This window comes from Rhinolophus sinicus, chromosome 14 (genome assembly GCF_057876585.1).
Source record: "Rhinolophus sinicus isolate RSI-liver-muscle chromosome 14, RSI-T2T, whole genome shotgun sequence".
Lineage (NCBI taxonomy): Eukaryota > Metazoa > Chordata > Mammalia > Chiroptera > Rhinolophidae > Rhinolophus > Rhinolophus sinicus.
The window spans coordinates 129849731-129862746 of NC_142514.1; the positions used below are offsets into that span (position 1 = coordinate 129849731).

General features: G+C 39.6%; 1 protein-coding gene across 4 annotated transcripts in view; it reads right to left on the bottom strand.

Moving 5' to 3' along the window:
- Positions 1-13016, bottom strand: part of CCDC81 (coiled-coil domain containing 81) — a 57208-nt gene that overhangs the window by 5250 nt on the left and 38942 nt on the right. For 3 of the 4 annotated variants that reach the window (XM_088791530.1, XM_088791529.1, XM_088791531.1), the window contains 8 exons: positions 12872-12993; positions 11170-11293; positions 8744-8837; positions 8197-8343; positions 7441-7545; positions 3792-3964; positions 2531-2609; positions 2080-2300 (listed from right to left, as the gene is read on the bottom strand). In XM_088791530.1, coding sequence (XP_088647656.1) covers positions 2080-2300; positions 2531-2609; positions 3792-3964; positions 7441-7545; positions 8197-8343; positions 8744-8837; positions 11170-11293; positions 12872-12993 — 1065 coding nt within the window. Of the gene's footprint in view, positions 1-2079; positions 2301-2516; positions 2610-3791; positions 3965-7440; positions 7546-8196; positions 8344-8743; positions 8838-11169; positions 11294-12871; positions 12994-13016 lie in introns of all 4 variants that reach the window. The other variant, XM_088791528.1, reaches the window with a different exon arrangement.

The window sequence follows — 13016 nt, forward strand, 5'->3', positions numbered from 1 at the left end:
GACACTATAATACAAGATAAAAGACAACACATTTTATCTTTGCATTTGTGAAATCTTATTATACTGTTCTGACAATGTATAAATGTTTTCTTTTCATAGGCCCTAAAGAAAAAAAAGATAGCCATCTTATCTATATTGATATCTATATCTATATATCTATGAGTGGAATTAGATTATTAAATTGTATAGTATAAAACACATTTTCAATCTCCCTTTCCTCCTACCTTGCCATCTTTATTCACTGGAGTGGAGAATTGCTGTATCTCAGGTTCATATAAGTAAATATCCAATAAAACATGAAAATCTCTTATCTTGGAGAGGGAAAAGTATAGTTAAATGCTAACTGACCTCTACTTCACACAGTGCAAACGCTGACTGCTGATGGTTGAATGAGGCTCACCTGCACACGTACCACAAAATATAAAAACCATTTGTTCATGAGCAGCTATCACTGTGGTTTTCATTTGCAATTCCCTGATGATTAGTGATGTTGAGCATATTTTCATATGTTTTTTGGCCATTGTTATATTATTTTTGAAAAGATATGTTAAAAAGTTAGTTTAATTTAAATACCTAGGAAGCAAGAAAATGAAGTGGGTCTAGAGAGGAGATGAGTGTTCTCACAAGACTGATGGTAGAAGCAAATTGCTGTACCTTTTCAGAAAGCTACCGTGTTTCCCCGAAAATAACACCACGTCTTATATTAATTTTTGCTCCAAAAGACACATTAGGGTTTATGTTCGGGGAATGTCATCCTGAAAAATCATGCTAGGGCTTATTTTCCGGTTAGGTCTTATTTTCGGGAAAACATGGTAACTATCAGTATTTGGTAATATTTTAAAAGTGTCATTCATTATACTTGAAACTAATATAATATTGTATGTCAACTGTAATTGAAAAATTAAAAATTAAAATAAATAAAATGTGTCATACACTTGATCTGGAAACCCAACTTTTAGGTATTTATCTAATAGAAACCAAAAAAAAGTATAAATTATATATAAAACCAGTATATATTGAAAATGTTTAATGCAGAATTGTTATTATAGTAAAATATCTGGAAACAAAATGATGTTCATTAATAGTGCAAAAGTTAAATTATAGCAATCCATACTGTAGATATTGTGCTGTTATTAAATGGTAACAATGAATTTCATATATAGGTACTGACATGAATATAAATTAATGGCACATTATAAGATTTAAAAAAGGTTGGGTTGCAGAGTAATGCATAAGAGCTCACAGGTCTCATTTTCATTTATAAAAATGGAAAGAAAAAAAATACATGTGCATGTTGTTTGAATATATTTGTGAAGAATAGGAAAAAACGTGGAAGACTACATATTAACCTTAACACGGACTACTTGGTGGGGGAGATTATTAATCTTTCTTTAATCTCTCCACTAACTGACATTTAATCAGATTGAATTGTTTTTGTTTTAAACAAAAGCAGAAAAGTTTAAAGAAAAAAAGTGAAAAATACTTCAGCGAGCCGGTTTGGATCACACAGACTAAATTATTCCCTTTGGAAAAAAATGACCTTCAATTTGCCACACAAACACCTAAGATCACATTTTGACATGGACCAGAGGGCAGAAAGCTGGAAAAGATAAGCAAAGTGAGAAAATCTGGAATAACCCGTAAAGGATATAGAAACAGAAGACAGGAGTCTGACACATACAGAAAAGGGGATCTATAACCAGAGCTTCCACAAGAGAGAGATACCCAAATAAAGACCACAGCTCGTATTTGTCCAGAGCTTTGTGGTTTCCAGAAATGCTCCCACACACGTAATCTCATTGAAGTCTCATAGTAAGGATAGGTAGGGCAGGTATGACTATCCTTACTTTTCACAGGAGGAAAAGAGGGCTCAAAGACACCATGTGTGAGTTGGCCCAGGTCATACAGCTTGGAAGTGACAGTTTAAGCATAGTGGTGTTAATAGTAGGTGTTAATAACTTTTCTTCATAGGGTGAATTGTGAGAACTAAACAAGATGAAGGAGAGAGAGAGGCGGGGAACAGGGGAGAGGAAGAAGAAAGCAGGAGGAGGAGGAAAAAGAAATGACTGGGTCTCTTACTCTTCTTTTGTCCTCTGAAGCATCAGCAAATCCCACTTCTGCTCCCGCAGTTGGCGCAGGATGGCTTTTCTCTTGTGGTTGGCAGCTGCCTCCAGCTGGTGCTCCATGTAACTCTGTTCTCGCTTTCGCTTTTCCTCCACCAGCTCAGCCCAATTATTACCAAAGATGGGCTCAAGAGAGTCTGGCTCAGACATGGGCAGCTGGGAGTGTTTGTTCTTTATCTGAATCAGGGACATACAGAATGCAGATTACAATTCTATCTGGGAATAAACTTTATGCACAGGCTGCAGCACAGGAAGACACCAATACCTTAGAGGCAGGAAGGAATGGGGAGGTCGGAAACCACCAGATGGGGAACACTTACGGGTATTCATAACATGCAGTATTTATGCACCTTTACAGAGGGCTGCGGAAGTACTGCACAATGTTAAACTCACCATTGTTCCCATACCTGTGCATCCAAAGCTCTCTTGTAACATTCTATTTCTTCCATCTTGTCTTTTATGTATCTGGCTCTTTGTGCAGCAAGTCTGGCAGTAAAGAAGAAGAGAAGGTGGGGACAACATTTGTTACAGAGTCTTCAGTACTACAGTTTAACATCAAAGCACATCTAATAAGTATTAATAGGAATAAGAGGCCGATAAATAAAAAGTGGTATTTCCTTCTAGGAGCTTTCATTTTAAGAAAGAAAATTTTAACCCACAGGCCCGTGAAGAATGTATTGAACACAGCACAGACAGGACAGGTATAATCAGAGGACTAACCATTGTACAAACGCACTTACAACTAAGCGAAGCCCTCCTCCTCCCCCGTGCTTTAAAAAAACCTAGATAGGAAAAGAGGAAGTGTCTATTAGTTCTATAAAATGATTCATCAGAAGATTCCTTTTTAAGAAAAGTGATCTTTCCTATTATAAATTATGATTCTATTACATGCCACCTCCAGGGAACCCACATGATCTGTAAAGTGAGTGTAACGGAACATACACATTTTACAGAAATACACATTTTTGCTCACAGATACTAGCTTATGATTTGTTTTGGGAGCCTCTCTCACGCTGGAGTAGCCTCCTTCATTGCTCTGCTAACCACAGCCCCAGAAGTGTGCCCCCCCCCCTTAGGCACGTTTGAACTTTGTGGGACCCATCCTATCCTGGGCCCCAGGTCACGCAAGCAGGACCTATCAGATTCTCTCCCCTGAAAATTTGGCATGGAGACTAACACTCATCCACATTTAAGCTGGAATAAAGACAATGCCATTTAAAGAGCTGTGGGCGTGAGCAGAGGGAAAGCTTTTATTACGTGGCTTTTTAGTCCCCATACTTTCCTACCCTAGGATAACGTAGGACACCCCTATATACTTATAATAAAACCTCAGCTTTGCCTCGACATCACCTGGAAACAGCCTGAAATGATGTCCTGTTCAAGACAAGTCCCTTCCGCCATCTTCCAGTATTAGTGGCCACAAAATGATACTCTATAATTAACGTAATTATAGGTTGGCAATCATTATTATGGTGATCATTAAAATAATAATGGCTTTTTCACTTTTTTAATGAAATGTTATGCTACAGTACTGGCTGCTAGTTGGGTTAGTTTGCTCAGTTGGTTACAGTTGTGCTAAACTACCAAAGCTGATTTAATCCCACATGGAAATAAGCTTCACATGAAAATTTCGAATCTGTTTTTCAGAGTGTGTCTAGTTAGACTCACTCCTCTGTGAGTTGCACTTGTTCTAGGTGGTCCATCAACTCTTTGTTTTGTCTTAGCTTGTTTTCCTTTTCCCGTCTATTATCCATTTGTTTCAGGAGACTCTGTAAATATTCCTCTTGCTTTAAAGCATTAATCTCAGGACTGAATGGCCGTTTATCAAATAGGAAGGATTTCTAGAATGAACGAGAAGCAATTTATTTATTCTAGAATACCGAAAAGCAACAAAGAACAAAAGCAAAAATTCAGATGACTAAAATCCATCAAAAAGTATGGATTAATTTATAATATCTGCCCCATCCTCAACACATTAAGCACTTAGTGTTCAGATAACCCAGAACATCATATGAATGTGCTCAAGGGTGAATCTGAGCAGGAAGAACCGAAGCCCAATGTCTGATACTGAGACGAAAAGGGACTTCACGGACTAGGTAGGTCCTGACCTGAGACATACATAATTGTACAGAGATGGCAAAACAGAATTCTGAGTGAGTGCAAAAGCATGAGCGAGGACGGGGAGTTGGGAAGGAGAAGAACTGAACACTCAGCTGTGGACCCGGCCATTTCAGAGACTGGTGATTCAACAGAGACAAAGGACAGAGATCCACAGAGAGCCTCGCTCTCCTTGGGCCTGCATTCTACTGCAGGAGACAGACAGGGAACAAGCAAATGATACGGCAGATCACTTCAGGTAGTGATACGTGCTACGAAGCCCTTATGATAGCAAGTGACTGGGAGGGAATAGGATTAAATTGGTTGGTTATTAGGGAAGGCTTTTCAGTTGAGATGATTGAATCACCTTCATTGCCAATATCAGGAGACCTGTGCCCCATACAGAAGGAAGAAGCTAGGTGTGTTTAATACGCAGGAAGGAAGACTATGTGGCTGAGGCATAGGGAACAAGGGGAAAGCAGAAGTAGATGAGCTCAAAGAGGGAGGCAGGGGCTGTACCATATAGGACCTGACAGGTCTGAAACAGGCCCAGTTGGGACCCCCACAAAAGAGGCCTTGCAGTGTCCCCGGCCTCGCCTCTCCCTGCCCTAGAGCTTAACAATTGATCAACCCCTCCCTGTAGTTTGAGCTTGGAATGTCCTGTCTCAGTTCCTAAGCTTAGGATGTCCCATCCCAGTTCCCTGCTTTAGATAATTACCCTGAAACTTATGCTTGCTTACTAGTCACAATGCCCCCTGCCCCTGTGCTTGCCGATTACATTGTCTATGACCTAGCATTCTTTCCAGGTTACTCTCATCACTGCTCCTGAGTTGATGACCACATTAGAGAGGCACATCCATTGCCAGAGGGGAGGCTCCATTCAGACCCCCAGAACCATCACGCAGCCTCTGGAGGAACGCCCGGATTTTCCCTTAAATATCCCAGGCTGGTCTGAGAATGTTAAGACAGTTTTTGGAGGTGTGACCCCTCTGCCTTCTCAGACCACCGATGCTCTGATAATAAACATATTCTACGACCCAACTCCTCTATCGGTCTATTGGCTGAAGGACGCAGGCTGCACGAGCCCCAGACTCGTTTGGCCTCAGGTTTCAGGTCCAGGTAAACTTCAATTTTATTTGCATTCAGTGGGAGCCCATCAGATATTTTAGACAGGAGGATGATACGTTTTGGTCTCTAGTCCTGAAAAATCGCTTTGGCTGTGGTGTGGACAACAGATGGTAGGAGGGCAAGAAAGGTACCAGCAAACCTCATTAGGGAGGGCGCTGCAGAAGTTTAGCCTCATAACGTGACTTGGGCTAGGGTGGTAACATTGAAGATGAAGAGATGTGAAGCGATGCTGGACACATTTTGGAAGGCAACTGGACTTTCAGATGGTTGGAGGTGGGGGACAGAGGAGGAGGAATCTGGAATCCCTCCTAAGTATGAGGTGCGGCCACTGTCTGGCTGGCGACACCACTTACTATAATGGGAAGGCTGAGAGAAGAACAGGCTGACAAGGGGAATTGAAAGTTCTGTTTTGGTATTTTTAATGTTACGATATCTACAGGTATACCAAGGAAGAGATACTAAGTGGGCAGTGATAAATATAATCTGGAATTTATATTAAGAGGAAAGGCAGATCATGCCTAAATCTTAAAAGCACCATCCTCTCCCTCCCTGCTGCCCCTGCCTGGAAGGTTCTTCCTCCATTCACTTCTTTACCTAATTCCTGTCTCCGAGGAAGTCTTCCCAGATCTCTGGTCTGTGTTAAGTGACTCTCTTTTTTTTTTTTTTTTTTGCTCACATAGTGCCTTGTTCAACGACTTACCAACGTAGACTACACTCTTGTCTCTTTCAACCTGTCTCCCCACTACTCTCTTTTGACCGCTTTAGAAAGGCACCTTGTCTTATTCATCTTCGTATCCCTAGCTACCAGCAAAGTGGCCAGCACGTAGGAGTTCATTAACAAATGTTTGATGGATAAAGAAAATGTATTTTATTAGATTTATGACCAGAGTGTCAGACTACCACCTAGATAGTAAGGTGAAAGGAAAAAGACTCAGGCAGAAATAAAGATAGACACATAATTCCTGAAAACATTAAATGACAAAACAGGTGGCTCATCTCCATCTGAAGCTGGGTTTCTCAAACTTTAATGCACCTACAGATCACTTAAGTATCTGACTCAAATGTAGATTCCCATTCTGGAGGGCCGGGGAGGGGCCCTAGATTCTGCATTTCCAGCAAGCGCCCAGGTCATGCTGGTTCTCTTTCGATCAGCTCTTCCTGGGGCAGGACGTTAGTATATTGCCCCGTACCACCTATCCCAGGTCCTGGTTGAGAATTTCTATCATTAGCAAGCACTGCAGTGGCTAAGGAACTGTACTGTGAACAGTGGGAAGGCAGACACTAGACAAGTCCTGCCCTAGGAGGAAGCTTCAACCTTGCATAACCCACTTTTCACCTCTGCCACTTAAAAACCGACACAACCTGCCATACAGTGTGAACGAAAACGAGGCCACATACTGCATCTGACAAGCTCAGGGTGGGGCCACAGGGCAGGCCTTACAAACTTGGTGACCAAAAGTTACTACACGGGATGGTCTGATCACAAATTCCTAACTGGGCAGGTGGTCACATCCCAGGCCTATAGCTTCCTTAGCAAAGGTCAACCTTTACCTTAATTGAGGGAGTTCCGTCCACTGTTTTTATACATCTAGGATAATGTACCTTTGAAATGTCAGAGTAATTTTCTTTTCCTACCCCTCCAAGGCACCATCGTAGGCACCAGAGGAGAAGACCACAGAACCCCTTATACCATCTCTATGTGCTGTAAATGTTAATTATTGACTATCCTGTACCCACCAATGTAAAAGAAGTATCTACTTCTCCATTTGCCTTTTATCAAACCCTAGAGACTTCCCCACTTTGCTTTCTCCCGCCTCCCTTATCTACCACCAATGGATTTGATGTAACCCTCCTTACGTTCTCTCCTTTGATTATAATGTATCAAATAAGCTGCAAAAACTACCACTGTCTAGAGCATTTTCTCCACCCGTTGAGATTTTGCTTCCAGGCACATCCTCAAAATTTGGGCTCAAATAAACTCTTAGAACACTTTTCTACAGGCTGGACATTCTTTTGCTGACAACAGAGAGTGGATCCCAATAATCACAGATGGGGAAGGTATTCACAGTGGAAATTCTGAAAAGACCCTTACATAAAATTCAGGTTTCTCATTCTTGTGGCTTCTCATAGCGTCGGCAACTCCAAGATTATAGGCAGCATTTTTTTGATTCTGTTGTCTAATAGCCAGGCTTCTCATCTTTGGGGGGGAGAAAGCATATATTGAAACAGAGCCTTTAAAAAATTTAGTTCTATTACATAAAACTAATCCAACCCAGGTAGAAACCTGCCTTTTGGAGGCAGTGGTAATTCCTGATATCGTCATAGATTTATAAAAGCTGTTCTTGGGCTTCAAGCAACACCTCTACAGGGACCATAAGGAGGAATGGGAGATTTCATAAGTGGTTACCTGATACCACAAATGCGAGAGAGGGCAACAGGGTCAATTAGTGGAGGCCACAGAAATCTGGACAGTGCAAACGTGAAGGCGCCATTCTGTCTTTGCTTCTTGAGATAGGCCATGAATTTGAAGGAAGCAGCCTGACCAAGATTATATTTTACCAGAAATCAAAAATAAAGCCATATAAATCCAGGAATTCCACCTTTAACACACAGTCCTTTTGGGGGGGAGAAAATCAGTGATATGTACAAACATTTAGCTGCATGAATATTCCAACGTTGTTTATTAATAGTGAAAACGTGGACCCAACCTACGTTTCAGTCCTCAGTAAATAAGTAAATGATTAAATATGCTACAGTACAGACAGATTATGGAATATTTTGAATGGCATTTTATAATCCTGGTCTACTGTCCCATGTTAAACACTCTGTAACTGAAGTGTTCAACTACCTGGGATTTGAAGAGAGCTTCTTTATCTTTCAGGATCTGATATTGCTGTGTGAGCTGCTCATCTTCTAGCTCTTTCCTCCTCCTCTCTTCACTGAGGAACAACGGGGAATTTCGTTGAGCTCGTTGCACACAGACATAACACAACTCCTACAATACCAAGTTTTACAACACATTAATTTTTTCCTTTTCCTTTTTGCCTTCATATGCCCTTCACAAGCTCTCCAAAGGCTGAGGATATCAAGAACAAACATTATAAAAGGATATGTAAATGACAATTAGCAAAGTGGGCCTCACAAATATTCAAGAGGATTTACTGAAACTCTCATTTGATCAGAAGTATCTATAGCAACTGAAAATTAGTAAGAGATTTCCAAGCCCTATTTCTGTTAACTAACAGACTTTGACTAGTAGATTTTTCACAGTCCGATTTGGGGTCCTGAGTACTTAAGCCATACTCATATATTAAAGCAAGAGCAATTCCAAGAGCTCTCATTAAGAAACAGAAGGCAGATTCTGTTGGGGTTTTATTTGTCTGAAGAAACTGTACCTGGCCGGCCTGATGATGACCCTGGCAAGACGTGGCTGGAGAAATTTTAGGCTTTATTTCATTGTCATTTTTCAGACATCCTGGAGATGATAAGCTATAAAAAAAAATGCAACATTAATTAATGTTTAACACAGTCTGACATCTAGAGCAATGACAATTTTAGAGGCAAGTGTACGAGAAAGAAGAGTATCTCAGTGGTTTTCTTCAAAGTATCTGTATGTATAGAGGTTAAGAGCCTATGCCCTGTAGCAGATAAAACTGGATTTGAACCCCAGATTTTTTGCTGTAAGCTGACTGGCATTAGACAAGCTGGGCAATCTTGCCAAGTGTCACTTACCAATTCTGTGAAATTGGGATAAAATGTATTCATTCTACAAAAATGTATGGAGTGCTTGCTATGTACATTGTTCTCTGTATGGGAGGTGCAACAAAGAACAAAACACACACACACACAAATCCCTGTCTTCATGGAATTAACATTCTGCTGGGGACAGAGGGCCAATAAACAAGATAAATAAGTGAATTACATAGTATGGTCGATGGTGATCAGTGCCATGCAATGCTGAAGGAATGGAGTATTAAATCATAAATAGAATGGCCTGGAAATTCTCACCAAGAAGGTGACGTATGAGTAAATACCTGAAGGAAATGAGGCAAAAATAATAAGAGATACCTGATTTTAAAAAAAGACATCATCCCAGGCAGAATAAATGAGGGCAAAGTCCTTGAGGTGGAAGCATGCCGTGTTCAGTGTGGCTGGAGGGAATTGAGTTAGTGGGATAAAAGGAGAGAGAGCGGGGATTGGGCAGGATCCTCGCAGGCCATCGTAATGTCTTCGGCTTTTGCCCTGGGTAAGAATGGGAAGCCACTGAGGGTACAATGTCCAGTACTAGCAGAGTACAATGTCCAGTATTAGCAAAGCTATAGTGAAGACAGCAGGCCCTCATATGATTGCTACTGGAAAGATAATTTGGTATAATCTTCCTGAAGATAATTGGTGATGTGCTTCAAAGGCATGAAAAATGGTCTCATCCCTTATTGCTAAAGTTGACTTTAAAGTTTTTATCCTATACAATATTCAGATGTGTATAAAGAATGATGTTTAACTAGATTTATCACAACATTATTATAATATAAAAAAATTTTAAATCATCTAAATATTCAATAGGAGGTTAGTTAAACAAAAGGTTTAATCAATGAGATTATATGTAATCATGCGTTTATGTTTTAGAATATTTAAAGCCATGGGGCTCTTCCTCACTTATTGCTAAATGTAACAAAGTTTTATTAAAAATGTGTGTATACAAGTATATTGCAGTATAAACACATGTATTAGGTTTGTGCAAAAGTAATGCAGTTTAAAAGGTTAAAAATTGCAAAAACCACAATTACTGTTGCACTAACCTAATATATATTGCATGTGCATTAAAATGAAGAATATATACCATAACGTCAACAGAAACTTTCCTCTATTTAGTGGAATTATGGGTGATATTTTTTATATCCCTTGCTTTTTATCATTTATTCAAAATTTCTGTGATAAACGTGTATGACTTCAGTAATCAGCACAAACAAAACAAAACAAAACATTTTTTGGTCAACTTCTATAGGAAACCTTCACTAACAATCCCTAACAATTAATTACTTCCCCCTCTTTGCAGCTTCTGTACTTTCTTTTGTTGTTTTCGTGACATGAGTGCATTATTTGTTTAGCGTCAGTCTCCCTACAAGACTAAGTTTTATGGAAGTAGGTTTATATGTCTTTTATATGTTTTATAGCTCTGTATCTTCAATGTCAAGAAATTTCCTGGCGCAGTGGTGCCCGATGTTTATTGGATTGAACTAAATTAAAAAGTACTAGACATATAATTCTCAATCTTTCATAACAGTGAGATTATCCAAAACAAACATGCTTAGTGTTTTGAACATTTTAATAAATCACACATATGATAGCTGACACATTGTGACAAATTAGTAAACTGAAAATTGACAGCACAATACAAAGTATATAAAGGTACTCAATAAATACTTGAGTAATTTGAGGTCTTAAAAAGTATCCTACTCAAAGGGAGGAGGAAATACAAATTTGTGACATAACATAACATAAGAAGAAGACATGGCCATCATAAATTGCAATATATTCATTCATTCAAAGAACATTTATTGAATACTAACCATCTTTGGAAAAACTGCTTTCCAATTGGATTTAAACATGAAATTGTGTCATATCATAATATCCAAGCACTCAGAAAACAACGAGGGAAGTTTTCCCAAATCCAAAAGGAAAGTTAGATGTTTCCTCCTCTGTGCTATTTTATCCTACTGAATTTATCACTCTCTCTATGGCTCTTTCCCACTCGATCACGGGTCCTACTCATGTTTATTATCCCCACCACCTAGCAACAGGAAAAATCCCAATGCCTTACCTTTCAGGGTTCACATTCTTCCCACCATTCCCACTCTGCTCAAATTTATTTGGCAAGTTGATGCCAGTCACTTTGGCAGAGGAGACAGCTTGTCTATCTTGAAGTCCCCTGGGTGATAAGATCTCTGTAGAATGAATGAAAGTGGGTTCACTTTCAACTTTCGATGGGTGGTTTGTACTTAACATAGATTTTTAAAACTCATACTTTTACCAGGGAAATTTTTCACCTAAGATATGCTTTCTTAATGTTCATTTATTGTCCCTTATCCTAGTGTGGTTTAAAAATATTTTTACTATATACATAATATATGCAAAGCATATATGGCTGGGTACTTTAGGAAATAAGAGGAGGCAAGTCTTTGCCCTTAAAGATCTTTCAATAGATATAGTTGGAAAGAAAAATAAGATATAAACAAAAACATGAGAACTCCCATGTGTGGACGTCTTAATACGTGCCAACAGTGCTAAGTGCTTTATACATGTTGCATAAATAGCAACTCGGGACAATGATGCAAAACGTCTAAATCCCAAACAAATGGTGCAATCTTTAAGAGTCTGACATGTTCAGGGTAGAGAGAGGCCACTCAGAATCCAGTGATGAAAGAACTGTTCGTGGAGGAAGTGAGATGTGAAAAGGGTGCTAAAGAGGATTGGCACCTCTTTAGAGAAGGAAGGGCATTGCAGGCAGGAGGGGAAAAGTGAACAAAAGCACCAAGTCAGGGGAGGACAAGGCGTGTTAGAAGAACATGAATAGACAATTTTGCTCAAAGAAGTCGTCTGTAGGGAACAGGGACAGATGAGGCTAAGGAAACGAAAGCATTTGAATATTAAGCTAAAAGTTTATATGTAATCTTGTAGGCCACATGTCACAAAACCAACATCTACAAGACAATGTTTGCCCATTGACATGTTTTGTTTGGTCCAATCAGCGTTTTTTGTTTCAACGTCAATTAGTTGTCAACATTTAACGACCAGCAGGTTTCACACGTCAAGATCTCTGCTTCTCTTGAAAACTCAGAAAATGTGATACCAGTTGGCTCACATTTCCACAAATCAACAATCTGATAGAGGAACAGTCCTCAGAGGGTAGTCTGGCAACGCCTGAGGATTCCCAGCACCCTTTTAAAAAGTCTTTGAAGTTCTAGTTTTCTTCATATGCTTCAACCAAAACAACACATCACAAATTTATGAAGACATAAATATGAGTGTCTTCTATGAAGCCAGATACCAATGATGTAAAATGACCACTCTTCATTTTTCATTAAAATTATTTATGCTAACATGTTTCCCTATCATGTTACATCCAGACCACTTTATGCGTTTACTACCTGCTTGGGCCCTACAGGCCTCTGAGGTTTACCCTCATTTAGCAATGGGGAGCCAGCGAAGAGATCATAACCTAAGAGCCTAAGAGTCATAGAGTGGTTAAGGGAAGATACAAGATTCTAGGTATAGGAGATGTTGGTTAGAAGAATACATTCGTGATAGATTCGTGATTATTCACGAATCTAACGTTATTTACTTTGGGCATAGGAGTTACTAAACAATATAGCTATAATCTGTCACTCAGTAAAGAGTGAACAGAAACACGAAGTCAGGGGAGGACAAGGCATGTTAGAAGAACATGAATAGACAATTTTGCTCAATCTGTCACTGTCACTCAGTAAAGAGTGACAGATTATACCCAGAAACCATTGGCCTACCTCTGACGCCTTCTTCTTGGTCTGTCTGGTCTTTTAATTTGCTCTTCCTTTGTGTATTCTTTCTACCTTCTTCTACAATGGTCTCCATAGGTGGTTTGTTCTCCATCTCCTTGAGCTCAATCCTAGGAATAAGCCAAGATGTTTG